Genomic DNA, 26219 nt, shown 5'->3' with positions numbered 1-26219 from the left:
CAAGGCCGAGGCCGAGGCTGTAGAGGTCTGAGGGAACTGGACTGGCTCCTCCACGGAAACGCCCAGTCCCGTTTACAATCCTCCTCTCCTAACACCATGAATGAGACATCAGTCAAAATCCCAATCGACGAGCAAAGGAGATATTTGAAGGCGCCCCAAGAGGGACGTAGCCATCCCACCCGTACGTTCGCAGTCGCCCCCGAGCCAACCACACAATCATGACCGTCATATCCACTTCTCTCAAGGACGATCGCTCTTGCACAAAGTCGGATGTCGAAGACGTGCTCCATAGTCTCCTCGCTCATATCCTCGCCAACCCGAATGAGTCTGGCTTCACCAGCCTTTTCACCGACGCGGAGAGGCGCACCCTAGATGAACTCTTACCACCACTCTCAGCCGCTCGAGAAGGGAGAGATGGCCATGGGCACCAAGTACTGGACAATCCTCTGAGCGCCACAACATCCGAGCAGGGCAGTGACTCCACCGAGGTGAGTTTCTTGCCCACATGCAGCTGTCAACGGTCCACCTGAGTCAGATGCAGCCTCTGACCTCCGACGGACAGGCGACGCTGTCCATGAAGCGCAAAGCCGTCAAGAGGCGCCGACAGCGCGCCGAAAAAGCGCGTCTCAAGGCCGAGTTTCACGATTGGCAGACAGAAACAAGTGTCTGTGAGGACGCATCCGCGCAACGGCGGGACATTCAAGCATACATCAATTCATGTCTACTCCGTGCCCTATGACATGCAAATAATGAGCCCTGTAGTACGATATTGTGCATTATCACCTGTTCTGGAACCGCTCCCTGGCTTCGTGGTTCCGCCTCGTGTCTTCTGCTACGAGCTTGGATTCCAGCGCGTTCCAAATATTTTGAGCATATTTTTGGCCCTCCTATAAAATCCAAATTTAGCGAAATATACCAGCGTACGAAGCGGCCGTGTTACTTGTAAGAGGGAGTTCATCGTTTTCATATCTGTTGTTTGCATCCCTATGAGTCTTGATGATCGTAGCGAGGCTTTCCCGCCGGCAGAGAAAGAGAACATGGCATGTAGACGCAGTGGAACCGATATCTCTTCTTTTAGTGTTGCGTCGAGGAAGTGAACAGAAGGTAACTGCGTGTCTTTTATGAGAAATGCCACAATAATAAGAGTACTACTACTCACGATGTTCAGCGTGACGCATACAGGCCATGCCTCCCTTCCGTCAAGGCTTTCTCCCTCGTCCCAGTAGTCGGTCAACTCGAAATCCGCCTTCGTTGAGACAGATCTTTTCGTCCGAGTATCGAGACCGCTCTTTTGTACCCCGTCGTCTACCTCCATTGCGTCGTCTTCGCGATCTCCTTTCCGTCCTAGGGCACGATACTCGACGCTTCGTGTCTTTGGCACCTTCGTATCCCATAGTGCAGCGCGTGCAGCCATAAAGATCGCGTCACAGACGTTGCCCGCATCGGAGTACACGACCACATCAAGGTGCACGGCCCAGGCCTTCTTGCCCGGCACAATGGTAAGGTTTTTAGGACGCAAAGTCGGATGAGCCAAGACACTATGCAAGACTGCTGTCAAATCGTGCTGGAGGTCATCAACGGCGTTTGACGAGAGATGAGGATAGGCAGCAGGAGAGCTGGCTTCGCGAGACAAGGATCCAGAGGGGAGGAGAAAGGGCATTCGTTATTCAATTCGCCATAGATCTGGCAGACAACACACCAAGAGACTGCACCGATGATCCTGCCTTCGACTTCCGCTTCATCTACGCCGTCTTCATCGCGATCACTCGCGTCCTCCACCTCCAGTTTGATTGCAGCCACCACCTCAGTTCCACCGCCTCCATCGCGCTGCCGGCCGATGTTTACTCGGGCACTTCCATTGGCAAGAGGGGCGACGCCAGTTTCGAGGGCAATATTGCGATAGTCTGTCAAGTCACGTCCGTCGATTCTTTGCGGCGAATCGGCAAGTAAGGCTTGCTGGATGTATGATTGTTCTGCCTTTGAAAGCAAGGCCATATCACGTCTACGCAATCTTCCGTCGCCTCAGCGCAAAAGCATTAAGGCAAAAATCAACATACGGGCTGAAATGGTAGCGAACTTCAATAAAAGTGGTGTAGATGTGCGCGGTAAAGAGGCAATGTACAGTGTAGGCCGAAGGAGTAGTGTTTATAGGGACAAGCAAGAAGTAAGAAGCGGGATTGACACGGACGCGCATCAACGCGCTGAACCGTAATACCACAGTACCAGATTGCCGACTGTCGGCGTGACCCTCATGCATGATCCCCCACTAAACTGGTCGAAAAAATGAACTTATCAAGAGTATTTGTTACAATTCCCTGGCAGAGTATGTTTTCAACCCTCCTGAGACCAAAATTCAACCACAGTATCACAAAAAAAATCCCCTGAGTACACCGAAGGGGAGTCGAACCCCTGCCGCTTGCTTGGAAGGCAAGCATGATAACCGCTTCACCATCGGTGTGGATGTGTTCTTATGTCGCGTTGTTTATATGACTCTAAAAAAAACCCTGATTAGATCTGGACGTCATTGCCCTAGTCGATCCAAGTGTGCGCTGCTGGGCTACGTTCCTTGTCCTACACAATCAAGTGAATTGAGATGGTTTATCCTGGTACTTTCTCCATCTAGCATAACAATGCTCTTTGGCTCTGATCATTACCAGCACAGCAGCACGTTATCAACACCTTCACCAGACTCATTCACCTTCTGCCCCCCACGGAGAAGGCAAAGGTTTGTGCTCGGACAACGTACGGCTATAGTTACCCCATGTTAACGCGCATATATGCAGCCCCATGCGATCCTCCTCGCAGGTGAAGACACATCCTACCGGCATGACACAGACCGCGAGCTCTCTTTTCGCCAAGAATCCAACTTCTTCTATCTTTCCGGATGCTCCGTGCCTTCCTCGCACCTCCTCTGCGTCTACGAAGCCTCCACAGGCCTCTCCCAAAACCCCTCCATAAGCCTCTTCCTCCACGAAGCCACCATCTCCGATCTCATGTGGAGCCCCGCCCCGCCCACCAAAGAAGACGCCAAGTCCCTCTTCGAAGCCACCTCCGTCGAATACACCGACAAGCTCATGGACACAATCCAAACAGTGGCCAAGATCCCCGATATCCTGTTCCACACCCTCCCGCGCGGCTCGCCCAAGTTCCCCGTGCTCTTGGAAGAATACACCGGCGCGATCCTCAACACTGACGCTGCGATCTCGGACGCGTACCTCCTCACCGCCCTCGGACGTGCCCGCCTCACCAAGGACGCGCACGAGATTGAGCTGATCGAGCGAGCGAACCAGATCAGCTCTCGCGCGCACGAGGTCGTCATGCGCGTTCTTGGCGCTGCCGTCAAGGGCAAGATCCAGCGAGAGGCCGCCGCGGCGAAGGGCGAGCGCCCTCTCCTCCCTGGCGAGTGGCTCATCGAGAAAGAAGCCGAGGCCGAAGCAATATTCGTTGCCAGCTGTCGGCGTGAGGGGTTGGTGCTTGCTCATCTTGAAGATTACCCCTATTGACGTGACAATGACAGGTCCGTCCACCAAGCATATCTTCCCATCGTCGCAGCAGCATCACGGGCATCGACGCTCCACTACTGCTGTAATGACCGCGACTTTGCTTGGGGCCCCGTTGGAGCTCATGATCACAAGAACCACAATGCATTGGCGTCCTCGGACAAAGACCTCAACCCCCAGGTACTTCTCATCGACGCTGGCTGCGAATGGGATTGCTATGCCTCAGATAGTGAGTGAACTGGAAGACCATTCAGCAAACAATGCTCATCACTTGGCGCATACAGTCACCCGCACCATGCCAGTAGGCAACAGCGGCAAATTCACCCCTGAAGCACGCGCAATCTACGAGCTCGTCCTCGAAATGCAAAAGGTAAGCCCCCACCAGTTTCTTTGTCCTCATTACCAACGGCCTCCCGTCACTGGCAGCTGTCCATGGAAGCCCTCCGCCCAGGCATCCACTGGGACGCGATCCAGCTTCTCTGCCACCGCACGCTCGTCCGCGGCTTCCAAAAGCTCGGCATCTTCTTGACGTCCGAGTCACCTGGCTCAGGCTCGTGGAATTCTGAGGAGGCCATCCTCGCGAGCGGCGTCAGCGCCGCGTTCTTCCCGCACGGCGTCGGCCACAGCCTCGGCATGGATGTGCACGACGTCCCGCACGCGAGCAAGCCCACGAACAACGACACGATTGGGAACGAGCTCGGCCATTCGTCCTTCTACCAGTATCTGAGGCTGAGGCTGCCCCTCGAGGAGGGGATGGTTGTAGTACGTCGTCCGCAAGTTGCGGTCCCTGATTTGTCGAATTGATTGTCGTTTTCTGCAGACGGTGGAGCCTGGCTGCTACTTCTCTCCACATCTTCTGGCGTCCGTTCGGGACTCGAGGCACATTAACCACGAGGTGCTGAAGAAGTATGAGAGTGTCGGGGGTGTCCGCATTGAGGACGTTGTGCTCATCACCGCTAACGGCCACAGGAATCTGACCACTGTCAGGAGCGACGTTGCATGGGTGGAGGGTGTATGCTCTGGAGAACTCTGAGCTCGGAATGAACCCATAACTTGGACTGTACGTTAGTGTAATTGAAGCAATTAGTCACTGTACTTTGTGCAGCATCTAATGTCCTCGCTGTCACCAGCTGGGCAAGTACTTTGAGTCAGAAAATCGCCCGAAGAATTAGGAGCGCAGAGATTGAGAGTCGCGCTAACAGTGCGGATTGGGCTCTATGGGGTGTATTGCAGGTAATATCTAGGTGTAGTGTCGAATAAACAGATGTATCGCAGGGATGCCAGCTACCGGAGCGAACTGAGATATTTCTGTCAAAAACAATCAACACTGAACTCTCCTCGAAAAGGAACCACCTTACCGACTCGGCGTCCGCAATAGCAGCCTTGAATGCGCTGACATGCGACCAGCAGTCGAGCGGCGTACTTGGATTCGACCTTTGGCAAGGATCAGACCGACGCTTTCACGACATGCAAAGGAACGCACTTGTAGCACTCAAAAACAGCGTCACCCGCAGCCTTCACCTCCGGCAGATCCTCCAGCGACTTCCGCGCCTGGTACTTGTCCACCTTTGCCCTCACCTCCTCGAGGTCGCCCATCACCGTCGCACTGCTCTTGATCTCTAGCTCGCCGCCCTCCTTCGCCTCTCCGCCTTCACTCTCGCCGTCGGCTTCGGTGCGTGACGAGAGACCCGCGCGCTCACGGTCGAGATTTTCCTTCTCAAGCGCGCTCTCAATCTGCTCAATGACGCTCTGCTCCTCCTGGCGCAGCCGCTCGAGCTCCGTATGCATGCGCGCGCGAATGTGCGCATCTAGGCTCGTCTGCCGCTCGGGCGTCGTCTCGGAGGACTCGGCACGCGAGGCCAGCTGGTCGACGACATCCTGCGAAAACTATATGGGGCCGAGGATGGGCAGCCGTCAGCTTTTCTCCCTGGACACATAACATGCGTATTTCTGCGCACCTGAACGGGAGTCTCGTTTCTGAAGACGACGTCGTCGTCGCCTGGTTTTGACTGGGATGCGCCCATCGTGAGTTGTCCAACGTCCGCGTCCGGCCGCGCGCGGATGCGTCCTCTGTCGGAATCGGAGCTGCACGTCACCGTCGGCCCGGCATCGTCAAATGCGGCCAACCCGGCCGGTCCGTGTTCTTTATTTTTTTCCTCCCGAACCCCGAACCTGACAATGACGACACCTCCGTAAAACATACTTCATGACATTTGCGATACAGTTGCATGGCGAATTCTGTCTGTTTGATACATACGCTCTGTGTCATCCGATCTCGCCGCTCGTTAACCGTTGAACACGACAAGTTCGGAACAGCTCGGAATCTCCAGCGTTCTTTCGAGTCGCTACCAGCAACGTCTTGTTCTCACATCGGTCCGCTTTAGATGTGCGCTTAGACACAATCCTCTGCGCTGATTGGCACGTCATGAAAATATGACTTCTCGTATCCTCCTCGCCCAGCGGCGTTCTTGATCTAGGCGACTAGGCGACTGGACCACTCCGACCCGAACTCGAATCACAGTTCCCTCTCTGAACGTAGCTTCCTGCGGTGCCGCACTCCTGGCAAAGACGTCTGCATTCAATACGCACACGCACATGAGGCATCCGCAACCAACAGTTATGTTAAGTTGCCGGGCCCCATTTCAATACCAGGTGTACCTCAACGGCAACTCTGTCATTATTGGCCAGGGGCCTCATGGATGAACCGTTCGTCAGCCAATCACCCAATCTTCGCTCCGGAGTCTGGACCAACAAGCGTCTATTCGTACGTAATAAATTTAGCTCTGTCCGCCGGAGACGAACAGGACGTCATTCCGAATTCCTGATCCACCAGTCTCCTGCGGCCGCCCGAGCAACAAACCAGAGCGCTTACTAGAATGGAGTATAGATCACCGACTTCAATGTAGCGCTCGCCTAGTTGGGGAAACCGAGGCAATTATAGGACTGATATGAAGGCCAAAGTCCGATTGGCAAACCTAGTAGAGCTGCATTGGTTTCAGTACACCGGTTTAAGGCTTTGCCTTTCGCTTTCTCACTTTGAGGCGGTGACATCGGACTTCGTAGGGCTGATTCAAAACCCAGGCGTCGTCGCAGCACCTTGTGGGTGTCCATGATCCGATTACTCACTTCTCTGGTTCATTGCGGCTCGTCTAGCACGAAGTCAATGTCGCAGCCCATTCGTTGACACCTACCAGCGTATTATGTCACCGGAGGACCTTGCATGTGGAAGACCCACTCTTGAGAGTCTTCTCGGACCAACCAAGGTACGGCTTTAGTTGTGCCCGACCGCGTCTTCTCTCGCTCGAGTTGCCAACGGTACGAGTGGACGTGTTCCCAAGCCTCATCAGATCCCATCGTTCCCGCTCACAGCTGTCCCAGGCTCTATTATGGAAATTCTCTCCGTCCGCCACGATCCAGCTGTGCGGCATCAGAACTAGCCACACTGAACGCCTTCTCCAGTCTCGTGACTAGACGTATACTTTATTAACAATCAACCAGGGTCAGGGATCTCCTTTCGAACTTCGCTCAAATTACTGCGTACTAATCTCACTTCCCATCCTCCAGGCACCCCACCTCCCCCGCACTGTCATAACGATGCACAAAGTCTTCTACATACGGGAGGTTGTCGATATGATTTTTCGGGAGGTCCGCGGTTGCCCCTGGACAGAGCAGCATCCTACGCGGGCGCTCGCGATTCTGGCGAGAACATGTCGTGCTTTCCACGACGTTGCCCTAAACATGCTTTGGGAAGAGCTCGACGACCTTTCTCCGTTGATTCGCTCGTTACCTGAAGACGTGTACTCTAAACAGTCAAGCAGCAAGGTCACCGTAAGTACAAGTCAAGAATCGTTCCCGGACTGCGCGCTTACTATTCACGACAGGTCTACCGCCTGAGGAAAGCTCTCAACCGCAGCCACTGGGCTACGTTGATGAAATATGCTCGGTTCGTCCGTAGGCTGGGGTCAACACGGAGCGACGACGTCGTAGTCGACGTGCCGTTCATGCAAGCGCTATGTCACCCGCCGTCAAGTGGGCCACTTCTCGAAAACCTTCGCCACATGTGCTGGACAGACAGTCGGCGAGAAGCATTCCCTCTCATCCGGTCTATTGCGGGCTCGCGACTCGCCTCTCTCCGTCTAGAAACGTATCCCATGCGCTGGGGCTCTTCCGAACTCAGCATCCTTACCACCCTTCCGCACGTCTTCCCCTCCATGGAGCTCGTGTTTATTCCCGAGCCCTACAACATCCATGAGGCCGCAGAACTCACCGAAGTCCTTTGCGGTTGGAACCAACTCCAAGTCGTCACCTGCGGAACGCTCACCACACGCGCAATATTACACTTTGCCCGGCTAGCCTCGCTCTTCAAGCTCTCCTTCCGGATGCCCGAGACGCCACCTGACTTTTCGGTCCTCTCCATCGACACGTCGGCCTTCCATGCCATGAAGGAGTTTATGATTGACACCCCAGACATCGACGTCGTCGAGCTGTTCCTCTGCCATCTACACGTCGCGCTTGAACAGATGTCCGTATATCCTGCGTCAAGGACGTCGTCTTCCTCTCTACACTCCTACTTTACGACCCTCGCCTCGCACTCTTCGGTAGAACACATGTCCTCCATCGTCGTGCACCAGGTATTTGACATAGAACCGCCACGACCTACTCCCGACCCCCACGCCATCACCCTCCAGACTCTATTCCCTCTGACCAGCTTCCCAAACCTCACCTCCATCTTCATCGACATCGACTGCCCCATCAACCTCTCCGACGCGTGCCTAGACAGCCTCGCCAGCGCCTGGCCACACCTCGAATCCCTCTCCCTCAACGAAACCGGCGGATGGCGCCCCCCACCCGGCCACAACACCATCGGCATCACCCCCCACGGGCTCCTCCCCCTCCTCTCCAAATGCCCACACCTCACCTCCCTCTCCCTGCACCTCACCACCGCCTCCCTGCCCGCCTCCGTCTCGTGCGCCCAGCGCCCAGGGCGCGGCACCGCCAACGCGCGACTCGACGCGCTCAACGTCTGCGACTCGCCCATCACACACACCGCCGTCCCCGCCCTCTCCGCCTTCCTCTCCGACGTCCTCCCGAACCTGCACAACATCTTCGCATGGCACTCGGACGTGCTCGTCGCGCACCCCGACGCCGGCTCGTACCGCGCCACGTGGCGCGAGGTCGAGCTCAGCGCGCGCAACTTTGCCCGCGTCCGCGAGCAGGAGAAGCGCTGGCACTCTGGCGAAAGGGCCAGTGTCGATGCGCCGTCGCCGCCGTGTTCTTCAGCATCAGGGTAGCGACACGGCTGTTCCTGCCAGTGGTTATCTACAGTCCTTGGAGAAATCCCACTAGTGTCAACGGACAAATATACCATCCGATCCAAGTTTTCATGAATGGACAGCTGCAGTCCTCCTCATCATGTAACATGTACCTCACCAACTCTGCATTGCTGTACTTTTATGTCGACTCTTTAGAACACTGGAACGCTTTAGCTTCACTTGAGATTATTTACTTGTTAGCAGTTGTGCAGGTTGTTGCAATTGCGCCGACGCCTTCCGTAGCGATCATAGTGCTTATTGTCTGGTTGTACGTTTGTGCCGTAATATATGTTGCCTTTCCTTTGGGACTTTTTCTCTTTCTTTTTGTTTAATGAGTCTTTGTTCTTGCCACTGGGTGTTTGATCGTGAGCTTTAAATTTGCTTGAACTTGAAGGTGCTCTGGTGGGTTAGCCGGCGTGGTGGCTTTCTTCGAGTTGCTGACTAGTGATGGCCCCTACTAATTCGGCTTGATCCTGTCAAGCGGACCCATGCTCAAAGCTGAAGTCCACTGGAGAGTCAATGTACGAGCGAGCAAGGGTTTTGTCTATGATGATCATAGCCTGTGCTCCAAATACGTTCCGTAAACCCTAGAAAATCCTATGCAAATGTAAATCTGACTCCCTATGCAATTTGATTTGTAAAGTGACTATGAGGCGAATAAATAATGCATGTACGAGTGAGCTTGGAGGGTTTTGTCTATATCATAGTCTGTTCTCCAAATTTGTTCCGTAAACCCTAGAAAATCCTATGCAAATGTAAATCTGACTCCCTATGCAATTTGATTTGTAAAGTGACTATGAGGCGAATAAATAATGCATCCAAGGACAAAAAGCAACAACGCCATCGATACCACGTCAAAAAAAAAGCGTATCCCCCAAATTCACACTAACCAAGCCAACCGCGCACAAGACAAGTGACGAGCAAACGCAAACGAGCGATCACAATCGACAAGGACCAAATTGTACTATACTAACTATGTGTTTATATACGTATATGTGAGGTATGATGTAAGTTATCAGTTGAAACAGTAAACAGTAAAAACAGCGACAATGAGTGACCGGCGACCAAGAGGTGATGCATAAAACGATATCGGAGGAATGATCAAATAAAAAATGAGAGTGACGGCGGCCAAGAAGCTCTATATGACAGCAACAGCAAAGACAAAGAACGAACGCGCTGAATGAATGTGGATGTGGTGTGATGCGCTGACTCCTACCGCTCATTCACAAGACCAGCAAGATACGCAAGAACGGCAGGGTCAGACGATAACGCAAGACGCTTGCAACGGAATAAGGGCAAAGGATGGAGAAAGAACAAGAACGAGAACCGCAAGACCCAACGCCCCTCAAAACGGGAACGGCTCGTCCGTAATAAACTCGTCGTCCGAGTCCATCTCCTGCCCATGCTCCACAAGATACATCGTCCTCCGCCCCGCAGTCTTGTTGTCATCGTCCGGATACACCGACGCGTCGTCGTCGTCATCCTCCTCTTCCTCCTTCTCATCGCCCCTCCCATCTCCTCTCTCAAACTCCTCGCCCTCCCGACGATCAGCGTGCCCGTGATCATAGTCGTCCCCGCGCTCATCGCCGTCCCGCTCGTATATCCCCTCGTCCCGCTCATCCAGCTCATAAAAGCTATCCCCCTCGTCAAGCGTCAGCATCGACGTATACCTGCTCTCTGGATACGCCGACGATGCCTTGCTCTCTCTCCGCGAATACGACGCAGACATCGACGTCGCGCCCGTATACCGGCTCTCGGGATACCCCAACGAGTGTCCCGACCCGGACGACCCTTCACCCGACCCAGATGCCGACGTCGATCTCGACAACGACGACTCCGCCGTCCGCGTCGACTCCCGCCGAGGCACAGCTGCGCCGGCACTAGCACCGACACGAGGAGGTGCGCGCACCTGCACACTCGGCACAACATCAAACTCATGCTCCGTATACGCAGGCGGATCCGACAATGGCAGCGACCCGCTCCACCCGTAGGGCGCGTCCAGCGGCGCCGAATACTGCTGCCTCCTCCCCTGCCCCTGGCCCGCAGACCCAGGCGGCACAGGCAACATACGCTGCGTGCGCATCTGCGTCTGCTGCGCCGGCGCGCTCCTCGGCGGCGCCAGCGTATCGCTACTCTCATTCCCAATCCCACTCCCACTCCCATCCAACACGCTATCCGGACGCAGCATCGCGCTTTGCGGCGCCGACGTCACACCACTGCGTTTACTGTGCGACGCCACTGACGCCATCAGCGGCTGCGACTGCACGGACATGGGCGACGGCGGAAGCTGCGGCAGCGGCGAGCTCGGCGGGGGCATCTGCGGCGGCGGCAGTCTCGGGCGCATCGCGGACCCGCTCCCTCCCCCTCCTCCACGGGGAGACGACACTGCCGGCGCGCCTCCCGCCGTGTTTGGCGGGACCAGAATGGGGACAGGCGGAGAGATACGCGAAGAGGATGGCGCAGTGGGCGAGGACTTTGTCCGCTGGCGAGGTTCGGCAGGGGGAACAAGAGATGCGGAAGTAGAAGGCGGAGACGCGTGGGGTGAACGCGTGGACGAGAACGACGGCGCGAGCCTGTCCTCAGACCCTGGACGCGAGTGTGTCGGGAACGAAGGGCGGCTGGCTGCAGGCATCTCCGGTGACGGGCGCGAGAACGGATCGCTCTCCACAGAAAGGTTGGGCGAGCTCGGCTGCGGTGGGCGCAACCGTGGGTCTGCAAAGGAGGGCAAAAGAGGAAAATTGGGGAGGGGAGGAATAGCATCGGGCTTGTTCTTGCGTCTAAAAAACGACATCGCGCCCTTGCTCTTGCCCTTTTTCGAGATGTAGGCACCGTCGGACAAGTACCCTTTCTCGCCATCCGTAGAGGTACCTTCATTGGAGCCTCTTTTAGACTTGACAGGGGACTTGGGCTCCTTGTCCTTGGGCTCTTTGGACTTTAATAGTTCCTTCGACGCCTTGGACTTCAATAGTTCCTTTGACGCTTTGGATTTTAATGTCTCCTTAGACTTGGTTCGCCCTTTGAAGAAACCCCGAGAGCTCGTCAATCCCTGTCCATCGCTCGTATATCCACCTTCCGGTTGCTCAGTCTTTTGATCGGGCGCCAGCTGGCTCTCCCAAGGCGTGATGCTATTGGTAGGGGACAGAAGAGACGCCTCATCGAGCGGCCGTGAGGCTGCCGAGCGCGTGGAACTGTCCTCACTGTCGTGCTGACGCGTCGAGAACTGTGAAGAGAGTGCCGGGCTCGAAAGGGGGATAAAGAGCTCGGGGGAGATGTCTTTGAAATGGATGCCGTGTGATTTGCGGCGCGAGTCGGCGGTGGGAACGTCGGCCGTACTGGTCGGAGGAGAAGCATACGGATTCGCAGGTACAGTCAGGTGGGACAAAAAGGGCGGTGGCTTTGACGGGGTACTCGAGTCGGATGAGGGAAGGTGGGAGGGAGTCAAGGGCTGGCCAGCGGAATATCGCGATCGTTAGCGCCAGTGGCACCTAGATTAGCACGCGCTGAAACAGACATACCGAGTCCTGTCCCTCGTTCTCTCTTTCCACGGTACGTCGATCCTGGGTGTGCAGTTCCTCCTCCTCCTCCTCTTCGATCTGGCCCTCGAGTGGAGCATTGAATATCCAGTTCGCGACGGTGGAATCTGGGGTTATACCGAGCTCGAGAGCGGTCTCAAAGACAGAGGCGCGAACGGCATTAGAGTCCCTGTTGAGATTGGAGTTGCCTGGTTTCTGAGGGCGACGCCTCATGGATGGGCGGGCACCGGGACGCGCAAGAGTCATGGCGGATAAAGGAGGGAGTGGGTGAAAAAAGAAGGGGAAAAAGAGAAAGGAATGGGGTTGATGAGTTGAGGAAAGCTACTTGTGCGGAGCAAGGACGTGGTAAAAAGATAGATTAAGAGCGGATGGTTAGTAAAGCCCTGGACAGTGGTTGACCATGCGACGAGTTGAGACAACTGAGTGTCAGAGTAGGTGGGTAAGAATCACAGGCACAGCAGGGTCGCCGTGATGGACGTGAATGGCAGTGGGGGGAGAAAAGAAAAGCAAGGGCCAGCAAAGGGAGGGAGGCTGCAGGTCAATTATGGTGTCTTCGATGCCCGACCCGTCTGTTGTTCTTCGGTTAACTGGCGCCTGTTCTATAAAACTTGTCTATGGCATGTTCTCGACCGACCGGCCGCTTTACGCCTAAACAGGCCAATCGGTCGCCTCCTCCGCGTGGCTCCATCCCGCTCGATCATCCCGTCCGCCCCCCGACGACACACAAACCGTCATTTCTCCGTCATCAGGTCTTGCGATCGCCCATTTTTATGCGTCTAGTCCCTCGGCACCACCCTAAAAATGTAGTTGTGTGTCAGCAATCTTTACATTCATAAATTCCACCCATGTTTCACTCCGTCAATCAAGGCTTTGCAAAGTAATACGTGCCGCTCCTCACTTTCTTCTCAGTCACTTTTTTGGCTCGCCGCCCTGCCCTTAATGCGGATCCCCCTGCCGCGTCTCAGTCCGACGGCATCCCACTCGTCTCGACGTCTTCCATTTCGTTGTAAGCCATCAAACTCACCTAGTTTGTCACTACGATCTCCTACAGTGACACTCCATACCAGGCAAGCACAAGCTTCGCCAATAGTTGTTTCCTTCATTGAGAACGGAAAGAAAAAGAAGCTCGGAGACCGGCTTCCCGTCCATGTGCGCGCCTTCGGACGTCTAGGAAACCGAGCTTCCGTATCCGAGAACGGGTGGCAACCGGCTCGAGCTCATAAACCTTGCACTGATTATCCCGGGCTGTTTCATGGCCCTCATCCGGGCCCGATGAACTTCCCGATGTCAAATGTCAAACGACCGCACCGACTCTTCCTATCGATCCGATTACTGTAACGTGCGTGACAGCAAAGGGAGCTCATTGCAACGACACGCTGCCTGCTGCGTAGGCATACTCAGATAAAATGCGTGTCATTGTCCTCGTAAGAGGTATGTTCATCATTATCCTCAGCTCAAATTCATCAGTTATATATACCAGGTGAATTAAAGCCAGAAATATTCAGGATACACACATGCGTCCAGCAATACTGCTATCCGCACGCTGACTCTCCCTATCTTCAACATGTGTGGACAAGTAGCTGTCTTCCTGAGAAGTCGTCTCATGCACACGACTCTAGTGTTTCCTAATTTTCAAGTGTTAGACCAAGCAGCCTAGTTGGTGAGCGCGTGGAGAAAGGTAGTGCAACGACGGAAGTTCAATTTGACTCGAACTTGACCCATCTTTCACGCCATGTTCTCATTCACAATTGCTAATATGGTTTCTCATGGATGCATTCTGTTTCAGTGAATCCGAGCCCACTTACCTCGCACAATCGTCGTGGCTCCTTTTCCACCGCAACGATGTGCTAGACGATCTTGTCCAGGGAAAGCGAGATGCTGACTTCCTCCTCCGACCGCCTACATCTGCCCAAGTATATGCCTACAGAACGATGAACAACAAACTCGCAAGCAGTGACCCCGAGGAGAGATGGACGTGTAAAAGTTCGTGCCTATCCAGCTATGACCTATGTACTCCAGACCCGGCAATATATCCGAGTGGACCGTGATGAGGCTCTCGTGAGGTCTCTGCGAGGGCGATCTCACTGCCTTTCACGCCGTATCTTTGCATCAACCGCCGCCAGCACATTTCAGACCCATACCTCCATGATTGAAACGATCCAAAGGGAAAGTTGAAGGTGGAAACCTAGTATTTCCTAAAGCTGCGCTCGACCTATTCGAGCGCTGGATCAGGTTCAAAGGATAGTATACTTAAGGGACGGAGGTCCATCTGATGCCCGTGGTTGCTGAGGCGGACTTGCTTGCGCAAAGCCTGTTTTAGAGAAAGGTATTCTCGGAAACCGTTGGAGCGGCGGGTGGATGCCTTCGACTGGCGGCTTTGGTATGATGCAGATGGACCACATGCACAAGGCTTCATCTTCATCTTTGGACTGTTGTGATACCCATTTCTTCTTCATATCATTCTCCATTGAACTTTTGGTTTGATGATGATCAACCTTTGCAATAGCGCCACATTGTCTCAGAATAGATTCAAACACTTACAACTCACGCTTGGTGCCTACTTTCCGGGATAATGCATTTGTATCTCATGAACCTTTTTACTCACTTAGCTGCTGTGGAAATATTGGATTATCGTCTCAAGCTGAACCGTTTCAAAAAAATGATCGATCACGGTATGAAGGTCGAATTCCATTGTCAACGTGTGCCCTTGGTAATCCGAAATACTATGTACATAAAGTGTTCATTAACTCTATTGGAATGCGGGGCTCGTCTCTTGCCTGTGATGGGCACGAACACGGCGTCTCGCATTTCGGCACGGCATGGTACAAGGTTTCCCACCTCATATGCTCTTCGTAATGCATAGGCTCCTCCAAGCCCGATGCCACCAGCCTTGTAACATATTAGCGCCAATAATCGTGGATATAAAGATCTCGCTCACCAGTCGCCATTTGTGAGCCACATCGGTGGATGTCCTCCCCTGGCTCGCATGTCGTGAAATCGATTCTTTCCCGACTTGCAGCGCTCAGCCCTGGTGGCCGCCTGCATACAGCCGGCCTTTTCCTCAGCGGAAAAAGAGCGAAGCACCGTCGTCTCATGGTGCAGCCCTGGAAACCTGAGACCAGCGTCAGGGGAATCTAGAATACAGTTCAAGATCTCGCTCAAAGTGGTCCCTCCGCGAAACACGATGAACTCTTCTTCCCACGGGCCGGTGTATACGAAGTAGAGGCCGCCTTTAGACAGAAGCGTGTGACTGGTGAAACCATCAAGAATTAGCTGAACTCGACCGAGAAACTCGTAGGAATGTGAAAGCTTGAAGGCAAGATCGTCCTTGAACGGGATGTCTTCACAAAAGTGGCTCCTGACACAAAGTGATTCGCGGTCTCTCCAACGCTCTGAAAATCTGGGAATCTGGGAACTGGAAAGATCAAGGATGCGTTCCGGGAGTAAACGCTGTTCATAGTCGAAGGCGTTCATATCAATAGGGCGGTTCCACTTTGAGGGAATAACGTCAAACGGTAAGCGCGTCTGCGACAGACTTAGCGTACAACGTCCAAGAGAAGTTTAAAGCGACTTACAGTCGAAGCCAGCCTCTGAACTTCGCTTAGTGGAATCAACGGCATAGTGTCACATTCAAAAAGATATGCGAGTGGGGAGCCGACAAGGTCGATGACGGTAATCTCTCCGGCCAGGTTACCAACAGCAATAATACCCGACGTATCATCGAAGGCAAGTTGCGGGAGTGCAGCCAAGGTAGGCAGATCATCGGATGGTTGGACTTCCACCCGCTCAATATACGGCGACTTAGAGTGTTTAAAAAGAGAGATCTCGAAACAATAGGAGTCGTCCACCCAAAGCACCTGAGATCCGGACGACCCAGCAGTCAAGGACATAGCACATGAGGCAGTAACTTTGTCGGGATCTGAGATGGAATAGCACCCACTCGCGTCTGAGTCCAGGCTGCGCCGCAGCGTGCATTTCCAAACACCAGCTTTTTCGAGCTCCCCTGGATAATCCTCTGTTGGATAAAAAGGTTTGATCCAGGAAAGCTCGGATGGTGTAACCATCCTATCGGAACAAAGGGACGGGAGATTCACGGGCTGTATGTCCTTGAAGAACGAGACTTCCTCCACTTCACCGCACATCAAAGTAGAAAGGGGTAAAATCTGAATCATGTGAGGGGGAATCTCTGATGAAGGAAGCGAGTAAAGTTTGACGTTAACTGTGCCTACGGTCACGAGGAGGCTATCCCAGATGCAAGCCTTGAACCGGGTTCCCTGATGTGAGCGTGAATTAATAAATATTAGCTGCGGATAATCTACGATTTGCTCACCTTTTCGTCTGGTACCTCCTCGAGTGCGTAGAAGGTCCCCGTTTTCCAGAAGATAAGATGGGGAATAGCAACATTCTCCTTCGTTCCGCAAATAACGAGATCATCGTGTAGGAGCATGACGTCGGTATACCCTGCTAAACTCCGAACCTCACCGAAGAACTGTCTCCCGTCTAGTTCACACAGGGCGAGGACCTGTAGAGTTGGAAGCCTTCAACAAAGGTGAATGTGTGACAGATAAAGTCAGAGGGAAAGTGTACCGGGTATCTACCCCCACTATCACACACAACCGTCCATCCCGGATTTCGGCTTCTCCACTCGTGACAGGCCCAGGCAGATAGCATCCCGTAAGCGGGACCAGCCCATTGGTCCCAAGAGCCGCCAAGTCGTAAATCTCCAAATTACTGCATAGAGTGTCCGACGAAGCCACGAGGAGAAATCGTGACTCAACTAGCCTGAGCCATGTCACCGAGCGCTTGAGATCCAGTCGCCAGACTGACTTCATCTTGATGGAATGGTTTGTCCATTCACGACAGAGCCAAACGGCTCGACAAGTGATCGCTTCAACCTCCTTGTAGGTCAAGCGCTCGAAGTCATGAGCAGGCCAAGGAGGAGGGATATGAGCCGTATTAATCAGTTCATGTAGGAGTGCAATCCATAAGTGTTTGTCGCATGTAGCATCTTGAAGCCATTTGCAGGTCTGTATCATCGCATCACAGATTGTCAGCACTAAGCCAGAATCACGTCAAGAGAATACCTTACACTTCGCAAGCTCAGCACTGTGAATATGTTTGTGTGTCGGACTATCTGGATAAAAAGTTCTTGAGGTATTCCTGTCCAGCGCGTTCTCATTGCTGTATGCTGTAAACTGTTGAGCGAGGTCGAAACGACGTCCGCGTCAAGTCTGACAGTGCACAGAGTGACCGGCGTGACTAAGGAATGGTGTCATCTACTCACGGGTTTCAGCTTATCTTCAGTCTTGAACTGCTCGGATGTGTTTAACTGGCGACCCCTGTCTTTTTGTGACGCGTAGTATCCGTCTTTGTATGCTCGCACGTGTTATGTACTTCCCGCTCGATCATCCCGTCCCCTCCCCGACAACACACAAACCGTCATTTCTCTGTCATCAGGTCTTGCGATCGCCCATTTTTATGCGTCTAGTCCCTCGGCACCACCCTAAAAATGCAGTTGTGTGTCAGCAATCTTTACATTCATAAATTCCACCCATGTTTCACTCTGCCAATCAAAGCCTTGCAAAGTAATCCCTGCCGCTTCTCGCTTTCTTCTCAGGCACTTTTTGGGCTCGCCACCCTGCCCAATGCGGACCCCCCTGCCGCGTCTCAGTCCGACGGCATCCCACTCGTCTTGACGTCTTCCATTTCGTTGTAAGCCATCAAACTCACCTAGTTTGTCTCCTACAGTGATACTCCATACCAGGCAAGCACAAGCTTCGCTAATAGCTGTTTCCTTCGCCAAGAATAGAAAGAGAAAGAAACTCTGAGACCGGCTTCCCGTCCTGGTGCGCGCCTTCGGACGTCTAGGAAACCGAGAACGAGTGGCAGCCGGCTCATAAACATCGCACTGATTATTCCGGGCTGCTTGATTGCCCGAGCCCGAGTCCGATGAACTGCCCGACGTCCAATGTCAGACGACCGCAACGACCATTCTTGCTATCGATCCGATTACCGTAACGCTCTATGTCTACCAATGAGGTAAGGCCGCGCAGCAGCAAAAGCCCGCTACCGTATGGTGTTACCCCAAATATTTCAAGTCGTGTCCAAAAACATGCGGGAAACACCATCATATCATATTTAGGCAGGGCTAACAATGTTATTCTAACAAAGGAGTATACGACTAGTTAGCAGCAGATGAACGAGTTACGAGTTGTAACAGAGGTCTTCTTCTTGATAGGGGAAGGGGAAGGAGAATGCACAATATCATCAGCCTTACACTTACCCTTTCCAGAAGATGAGCCGATGCTCATGAATGCATTGCTGATAACTGCAAATTCACAACTAAATACACTGGTAGATCCAAAAAAGAGTTGACAAATGTTAGAAGCTATGTCATTGGAACTAAGTTCTAGGAGGTCCTTATTGTTATATGTCACATTATCATGAGTCAACCCAACAGAACGTATAGTAGTATCTACTGGCATATCGTCTGAGGGTGAGCCACATTGACTAGCATCCGCTCGGACAGGCAAAAGTCCATGGTCCGCATGAACAGGCAAAAAATCGAGATACGCTTGAATGACTATTAACAGAGATCGACTGATTGGAAAGGGTGGAAGGACCTGGGTCCCCGTTTGAAGGAGTGGGAGTACATAGGCGTGAACATTGAACCTCGATCTAACCTTGAACGTTGAGTACACCCACTGGCGTTGTAGCGGAACTTAAATATTTATCGAAATGGTAATAAATTAAAGTCGGAGCTGTAAAAATCACGTGACACCACAAGAGCAAAAATTTGGCGGGAGTCTCGGTAACACGAAGTTGCGGTAAGACCCACTACCTAAGGTAGCGGGAATGATGGAACTCTAACACATTGCATATTGCAAGCCACGCAAGCATGTCCGAGATAAAACAATGTGTAATTGGCCTTATAAAAGGTGCGTTCATCGTATCCTCAGCAAGAACTCTTCAGGTGAGTTAAAATCAGAAATGAATCAGGATGCATACATGCATCCAGCGATGCGACTATCAATACGCTGACGCTCCCTATCCTCAACTTATGTGTGGGCAAGTAGATGTGCTCTTGAGAAGTCATCTCACACACGCCTCTAATGTTTCCTAATTTTCAAGTTTCAGATCAAGTAGCCTGGTTGATGAGCGCGTGGAGAAAGACTATGCAGTGACGGAAACTCAGTTTGACCCGATGTCCCATCTTTTGCTTAATATTCTCATTTCAATGCCAATGTGATCTCTCATGAATGCATTACGTTTCAGGCGACTGGATCCGAGCCTAGCCTCCTGCCTCATAAATTTTCGCGGCTCCATTTCCAGCGCTGATATGTACTCAACGATCATGTCCAGGGTAAGTGCAATGCCGATCTCCTCCTCCAACCACCTATATGTCTTCCTAGGTGTATGCAGACTGAACGAAGGACAACATACTCATATTCAATGACCCCGAGGAAAGGTGGATGGGTATAAGTTCACGCTTATTCAGCTATGACCTGCTTCAGGCCCTCCCTCGCGAGAGTACTCAGTGGACCACGGTGACCGGGCTTTCGTGAGGTCACTCGGGGAGCAATGTCATCTTTCACGCTGCATCTTCACATTAATTTAAACCAACACGTTTCAAATTCAGTGCCTATATGAATAGGTTGATCCAAGGAAACACCAGCAGATGTAAAACGCCCTTAATTAGGTCAAATTCGGGGACTACTAGTGTTCTGTTCCGGCGATCTCAATGTCTGATGCATAGTACTACTCTACTAAGGTCTCATCTTACTTATAGCGTACTAAGAAAGTCACTATCTCCTTGATGAAACAACGGCATTCTCGCCGCGAATGCTGATCGGCGATTCCAGTAGATGTAGCATGGCCTGCCAGACTCTATGTTCTAAGGCTATCCAGAAAAAAACGCGGAACTCTGCGCAGCTTTGCAGGCCTAACATCAGCAAATCATCAGCGCAATGGAGATTATTGGTGAGAAGTGTGCAACGCCATAGTCCAAAGGCAAACATTAATAGGTGTGTTTCATCACTTGTTCATCACGCTAACTTGGTTGTGATCAACTCCCCACAGCTTCACAAGTTCTCGAAAAAGACTACTTACAATATACGCCCCGCAGACACTGCAACTTCGCCTCGAGGGCTTCAAGCAGATAAGATTTCGTCCTTTTACGCTGTTCTGTGGGCCTGTGCTCGGATTGATCGAGCGCAGCTGTTGAAGAGACTAGGTATGATGTATGCGCCTTTCTGGGCCCTGCAATGCACCTTGCGCTATCCTTGCCCGCCTGCATATATCTGTTGATTTGTGCCACTGATGCCTCGCAGTGAACAGACCCGGGATGCATGGGCTCCGAACAAGATGGTGATCAAATGGAATCCGTCGTGGCTGATTTCGGTTTGAAGTATTCGTGGAAGCTGTCGCGAACTATAATTACCCGTCCAGTACCAGTACAACAGATGAACATATACGACAACAGTGCCGCAGGGAGCTCGCATAAAAGGCCAGCCTCGAGAATACACATCGGCAGAACCATTGGTCCCACTAATAAGGGAAACATCAATAATGCCTTACATCTCAAACTCTCCGGCATTGATACCCTATCTCATTCAATATCAAGCGCAAAACTATCTTACAGGTGGGAAATTTTACCCATTTCGAAGCATTTCACATCTACTAAACTACATTGAATGCCGCAGTATCGCTTCTCACAGTGGTGGTCTATGATTACAGTCAGTCGAAACTTGCTTTGTCGAATCATTTCGTAATTCTAACTTCTAAGTAGTTCTCAACCTGGACCAAGAGGTGCGATATAAACATTCTACAACCAGCGGAGTGCCCTCTGAAGTAGGGAAATGTGCCAGGTGTTGTTGATATGGGTGCGAAACTTCAATTTCAATGTAGTCAGCAACTGCATGATAACACCATGATAATATTCTTGGTCTTATTTCCTTAGCAATATAAGAAATCTGTACTCACGTACTGTTATATCTTTGTGAGTGGTCCGTGTCACCGTGGTCATCTGTCCAAGCCGTCTTAACACTTGATGCATTTGCTTAGCTTCGCTATATTGGCCTCCTACCTCCAGTGTACGTCACGAAGGAGACGTTCTTATTCACAACCATTGATATTTTTCCCTTTCATCGATATAGTATCGTCATTGGTTAGTAAATTTCCACGTATGTTCTGCATGAGTATATGTGTCAACTTTACCCAGTCAGTGACTTTCCTGTCAATCTATCAGACAAAGTGAGTGATTATTAGTACCAACAGTAAATATGAAGTACTTATTGCCGCCATTTGATAGGCGTGAGCATGCTTAAGCTTCATTTTTAGCTAGCTTGTCTCACTAACATCTGGCAACCTTGATATATGATATCCAGTTGTATGTCAAAACTCCACTAATATCTATTCAAATCTCACGAGTAGAAGGTACAATTCTGGACGTGTTGAACAACAATGCTCTCCCTGGCGTTTTGCTCATCCTCATCCAAGGTGGCACTAATAACTTCGGGCGAAACGTAGTAAAAACAGCTAAATCATAGAATTTCAGGCGTTATGTCCGTACGAGTCTGTGCACTCTACGAAAATTCAAAGAGAGCGACCCTGCTCCTCTTCAGTGTGTTTATGCTCTCACAGCTCTTGAGTATCTCCGTGACTGTTGTGTGGTCTTTGCCATCCTTTGGTTATATATGTAAGCCACATAAAGCGATGCTATAGTACCATTGACAGCTGACTACTCTGAGCAGATCAAGAAGCTATCTTGCTAGGTATTCAGCAATGTCTGCTTTTCTCCCCTGAAAACGCATCATTCGGACTTCTCAATACCGTAACCAATGGCGTCTCCTGTGTGTATGAGCTGTTACTCATGGTAATGCTTTTGTACCGCTCGGTGGTGTACTTGAGGGAGCATGGAAATGCCAATGGTTCAGCAGATTTTACCAGGCTAATCAAGTTGATGATGGGGCAAGGTCTGTTGTATTTCGTATGGTAAAAAAGTCACTTCGTTGTCTGGGATGCAAGTTCTTATCATTTGATAGGGTGTTCACAGATTTGTTCTTATCCATGTTATATAGCATCCCAGGTCTCAACAATGCGGTAAGCAACATAACTTTAACAGCAGTCGTCTATGAAGAACTGAACAAGAGATCGTACAATCTTAGGCTTCACAAACGGCATGGAATATTATTGTCGCTATCAGTTTTGTCGTGGACACCGGGTTGCTTTGCATGCTGGGGCCATGGATGATCCTATCCATTCGTCAGAACCAACTGACGCATTTGAACGGAGGGCCAAGCATGAACACAGGCACAATCAGCTCCGTCGCATTTCAAGGGCGCCCCCCACTGGCTTCTACTAGGACGTTGGAGGCCTCATCAAATGAGGAAGGCATTCAAGGGGGACACCACTGACGCTGATAAAGGTGTTAACATCTATCATGGGTATCAACAAGCTGGGTGCTGCAGGCATTTCAGACGCATGTACAACTATCGTTTGGTCACGTACCTATATTCTGAGGATTCAAAATCAGGACTTTACTTGTCCGAATCTCTCATAGTTATGCCCACCACCCTGTTTACCGCTCTCCCAAGCCCCGGATTAGAAGTCATTTGCTATGTCACGACTTAATCATTGCAGCCGTTCTTATTTATTTGTAACGCGTGTCATTGTGATTATGGATGAAATTCCGATCATACCTCCTTTTTCCGACCCAGCTTGTCCTAGGTCAGCCCAAGCACATGTAATTAGCCGATTTTGACTCATGCCTCTCTCCAGGTGTACCCTAGATAAAGCTGCATCAACATGATAAGTTCAGTTTCGCGTTTCCCTGATGGAAGTTTGCCAGTGGACTATCATTAATATTGTCGGCATGGCTGTGGACATTGGACTTTTTTGCTTGCTGGGACCATGGTTTATCTTATCCATTCGTCAGAACCATTTGGATCATCTTAATGGAGGGTCCAGCATGGATAGAGGCACACTCAGCACCGTCGCATTCGGAAGACGCCCGTCCGAAGACCTCAACGAGCCGTTGGAGGCCTCGGCAAATGAGGAAGCTCTTCAAGGGGAGCAGCACGGACCCTGATGAAGTGGTCAAAAATACCTGTCATAGAATATTGGCAAGCTAATTTGTTGCTGCGAGTAATGCAGACGTACAGCAATTTTTTACATACCTATAGAGCATTGAGAACCAGGACTTTAATTTATCTCATACAGTGATGTCCGCCTCTCGTCCCCTCCCTGACGTTGATTTTTCCTTTGCGACTCAGCCCATGTAAACGCTCTTCCGTGTATGTTATATTAGAACGCGTGTTCTAGTTATCAAAACCAGTACTTGATGTCGTTCGTCGATCGAATCCTTGAGCTGTGGATATATAGGAATTGCATGAACCGAAATACTTGTCGCCGATAGCGTATATCTCGATGAGCATGAAGGACGCATAAATGGCGTAGCCATACCCGTGATATCATGGATGATGTAGAGATCAGTCAAGACGCGGTTTACTTGGATATCGATCTAGGGCCTTGGTGCTTCCGCACTTGGCCAGTACGGCAAGGTCGTATCCCAAGGTGAGACATATGTGTACATAAATCGTAGGAGGAACTATCTCGTATCGAGCCACGGGACTCTCTTCACCTTTAGAATGGCGGCGCCGCCCTCGGCTTTCCCCGAATTTACTCAATTACAAACACTGTTTATGAGACTACGTACCCATCGTGCAGACAAGATACTGCTACCCTGGGACACCATGAAATACAGATGTCGATAACTCTATTGCAATTCCAAGTCATGCCCCGTTTACTGCATGCCGATTTAGTCAGAGAATCATCACACCAAGTTGAAAAGCAACACCAGAGTATTGATTTCAGGATATTAGAAAACACGCAATGCACTATAAAAGAACGACAGTGGCAGAGCACAAACGAACGTAGAGTAACTCGGAAACCAAGTCGCAGTCAGAAGTTTCGAAGATTAAGTAGAAGTCCAAAACCAGCTAGCTTGCAAAGTACCCATCTCGCTTAACATGCAAATATGCCCAGGTTGTCACAATACAACAGAGAATGACACGTATCCATCATCCCCAGCATACCGAGTCGAACATGCAGCTACGTAGCTCGCCTGTCATCCTCAGTCTCAGAGGTTGATGTTGATGGGCGAACAGCCGATGTTAACGAGGCCGGTCTGCAGCAATGGCAAACCTATCAGCATCCCAGCAAACACCGTAAATCAAAGCGCAAAACCACATACGAAGTCGTTGTTGGTGCAGCAAACGGGGTGCGAGTCGCAGTTCGACGACGAACCAAGCACCGGGATCGAAGAGCACTGAAGCCCAACGAGGAGACTGTCATTGTTGAGCAAGCCGTTGAGGAGGCCCAGCAGAACGAAATTATCGGCGGCGGCGGACTTGGCGGCCGCAGAGTGAGCCTGCGAAGCAATTTCCAGTATCAGCATCAAATGTTCAATCAAAACGAAAGTAGAGCACCATACCGGAACAACACTGTTGCAGCAGTAGGCAGGGCCGGTACTGCACTCGCCAGAGCCACTGCCCGAGGGAGCGGCGGCGACGACGAGCGCAAGGGAGATGATGGCAGCAGCACGAGCGAACATTATTGGTTATGAAGAGAGGGTGGTTGGTTTATAAAAGCTTGAAGAGCGAGGTGCGATGGCGAGAGCGAAGGGCTGGAGCTTGCTTGAGGTGAAGGGAATAAGAGCTTGGATACTGATCTCCTTCCCTCGTCTCTCCCCTCCTCTTTATACCTTTTTCGCCTCCTCGACGAACGCCTTCCAAGAAAGTATGAGCCGGCGAAGTTTCTAACGAGAACCCGGGCAGCACCACAGCCTTCAAAGTTCCATCTTCGCATCAAACTCCAAAATTTCAAACGCTCAACATCGCAAAACAGATGTCAAAACAAGACAAAGCCGACGGGCTCGATCCCTCGAAAACACGAGGCGAAAGTTCGGCCGCGCGTCCTTTCCGACGCGATGCGCCAAACACCCTCGAGCTCCAGATTCCATCGATCAATTTGCAGACGGAAGGCGTGCACCTGTCCACAATTTACCGTACTTGCCTTTCTGCCACACGCGCTCCTTCGCAGTTTTAGTCAGCGACATACCTTAACGCAGCGTGAGGCGCCCACGATGTGATGCGCGCTCCAACAGGCACGGCATCACCACGCTTCAAAATTTCAAAGACGTTGATTGAGGGCTGCAAAGAAGCAGCGGAAGTCTGTAGCAAGCATCAAAGTATCATGGAAGCGCATGTACTTCGTACGATACCCGCCCTAGCCCGCTATCCGCTGCGCGTGAATCCGAGAATCGTTATGGCATATTACCGCAAAAGAAGACATTAGTTGGAGGCCTAGAGAAGGGGCTGTGGAGTTCCAACAGGACGAAGATAATAATCGTGATCCGGCGTCGGGAGAGTCTCAGGCACAGAAAATTCCCGTACAGGCAGCTCCAAAGAGGGTCCAGCGGACTGATCAGAATAGCACTTTCATTACAGAGGGGGAGAGAGAGGCGGAAAAGAAGTCTGCAAATATGAGAAGGGTTGAGTCAGTTGCCTACACTTGACTCCACAACCTCCACGGTTTCGAGGGTAGGACTCGGAGCGTTGGGGCGACGAAGAGCATTCGGCAGAGCAGCTTCAGTACTAGTGTAAGGAGGTTCCTTTGATCGGAAGATGAAACAGAGCTTCTGCTCGGCATTCCCGGCCAGCCAGGCTAAAGACAGCAATAAGCAATCCAAAGCGGTAGGTTTGAGAATTTGAGAGTTTGAGAATTTGAAGTTTTGTGGATGCTAGATTATGGCAAGGTTGACGTCGTTGTGATCTATCATGCGATCCACCGCCTCAGACGGAAGCGAACTAACC

General features: G+C 51.6%; 9 protein-coding genes and 1 non-coding gene across 10 annotated transcripts in view; 4 read left to right on the top strand and 6 right to left on the bottom strand.

Annotated features, from left to right (window-relative positions):
• Nucleotides 1–218: 218 nt before the first annotated feature.
• CONPUDRAFT_156952 (uncharacterized protein) lies at nt 219–739 on the top strand (the record flags this gene model as incomplete). Its single annotated transcript, XM_007773930.1, has 2 exons — nt 219–488; nt 563–739. 2 exons carry the CDS (start codon nt 219–221, stop codon nt 737–739), a joined length of 447 nt encoding a protein of 148 aa, XP_007772120.1.
• A 40-nt stretch (nt 740–779) lies between these two features.
• CONPUDRAFT_138981 (ribosomal protein S5 domain 2-like protein) lies at nt 780–1995 on the bottom strand (the record flags this gene model as incomplete). The annotated part of the gene is made up of 4 exons (XM_007773929.1): nt 780–887; nt 941–1108; nt 1160–1616; nt 1700–1995. The coding sequence occupies 4 exons, from the start codon at nt 1993–1995 to the stop codon at nt 780–782; spliced, it is 1029 nt and encodes a 342-aa protein (XP_007772119.1).
• A 391-nt stretch (nt 1996–2386) lies between these two features.
• On the bottom strand, nt 2387–2458 carry CONPUDRAFT_t91. The gene has a single exon. It is a non-coding gene; the product is annotated as a tRNA-Gly (tRNA).
• Nucleotides 2459–2593: 135 nt separating this feature from the next.
• Nucleotides 2594–4533, top strand: CONPUDRAFT_75566 (uncharacterized protein; the record flags this gene model as incomplete). Its single annotated transcript, XM_007773687.1, has 7 exons — nt 2594–2606; nt 2658–2725; nt 2784–3466; nt 3518–3729; nt 3785–3870; nt 3927–4262; nt 4321–4533. The coding sequence occupies 7 exons, from the start codon at nt 2594–2596 to the stop codon at nt 4531–4533; spliced, it is 1611 nt and encodes a 536-aa protein (XP_007771877.1).
• A 188-nt stretch (nt 4534–4721) lies between these two features.
• Nucleotides 4722–5548, bottom strand: CONPUDRAFT_128745 (uncharacterized protein). The gene is made up of 4 exons (XM_007773928.1): nt 5459–5548; nt 4984–5387; nt 4859–4934; nt 4722–4808 (listed from the first exon to the last, which is right to left on the bottom strand). The coding sequence occupies exons 1-4, from the start codon at nt 5522–5524 to the stop codon at nt 4785–4787; spliced, it is 570 nt and encodes a 189-aa protein (XP_007772118.1). The 5' UTR covers nt 5525–5548; the 3' UTR covers nt 4722–4784.
• Nucleotides 5549–7094: 1546 nt separating this feature from the next.
• CONPUDRAFT_156948 (uncharacterized protein) lies at nt 7095–8791 on the top strand (the record flags this gene model as incomplete). The annotated part of the gene is made up of 2 exons (XM_007773927.1): nt 7095–7328; nt 7382–8791. The coding sequence occupies 2 exons, from the start codon at nt 7095–7097 to the stop codon at nt 8789–8791; spliced, it is 1644 nt and encodes a 547-aa protein (XP_007772117.1).
• A 1366-nt stretch (nt 8792–10157) lies between these two features.
• CONPUDRAFT_92153 (uncharacterized protein) lies at nt 10158–12591 on the bottom strand (the record flags this gene model as incomplete). The annotated part of the gene is made up of 2 exons (XM_007773926.1): nt 10158–12257; nt 12328–12591. The coding sequence occupies 2 exons, from the start codon at nt 12589–12591 to the stop codon at nt 10158–10160; spliced, it is 2364 nt and encodes a 787-aa protein (XP_007772116.1).
• Nucleotides 12592–15105: 2514 nt separating this feature from the next.
• Nucleotides 15106–17177, bottom strand: CONPUDRAFT_167828 (uncharacterized protein; the record flags this gene model as incomplete). Its single annotated transcript, XM_007773925.1, has 5 exons — nt 15106–15234; nt 15284–15870; nt 15921–16619; nt 16676–16883; nt 16960–17177. Coding segments are annotated over 5 exons (1839 nt in total), but the record flags the coding sequence as incomplete, so codon positions are not given.
• A 3736-nt stretch (nt 17178–20913) lies between these two features.
• On the top strand, nt 20914–21893 carry CONPUDRAFT_75561 (uncharacterized protein; the record flags this gene model as incomplete). The annotated part of the gene is made up of 8 exons (XM_007773686.1): nt 20914–20986; nt 21048–21080; nt 21134–21153; nt 21305–21343; nt 21409–21437; nt 21501–21511; nt 21566–21597; nt 21732–21893. The coding sequence occupies 8 exons, from the start codon at nt 20914–20916 to the stop codon at nt 21891–21893; spliced, it is 399 nt and encodes a 132-aa protein (XP_007771876.1).
• Nucleotides 21894–24484: 2591 nt separating this feature from the next.
• CONPUDRAFT_61520 (fungal hydrophobin) overlaps nt 24485–26219 on the bottom strand; it is a gene marked incomplete at both ends in the record, with an annotated part of 4709 nt that continues 2974 nt past the window's right edge. The window contains one exon of the mRNA XM_007773569.1: nt 24485–24532. Coding sequence (XP_007771759.1) covers nt 24485–24532 — 48 coding nt within the window. The remainder of the gene's footprint in view (nt 24533–26219) is intronic.

This window comes from Coniophora puteana (assembly GCF_000271625.1).
Source record: "Coniophora puteana RWD-64-598 SS2 unplaced genomic scaffold CONPUscaffold_11, whole genome shotgun sequence".
NCBI classification, from domain to species: Eukaryota; Fungi; Basidiomycota; class Agaricomycetes; order Boletales; family Coniophoraceae; genus Coniophora; species Coniophora puteana.
Note: the sequence above shows the minus strand (reverse complement) of the source record. Positions and strands in the feature narration are given on the sequence as shown.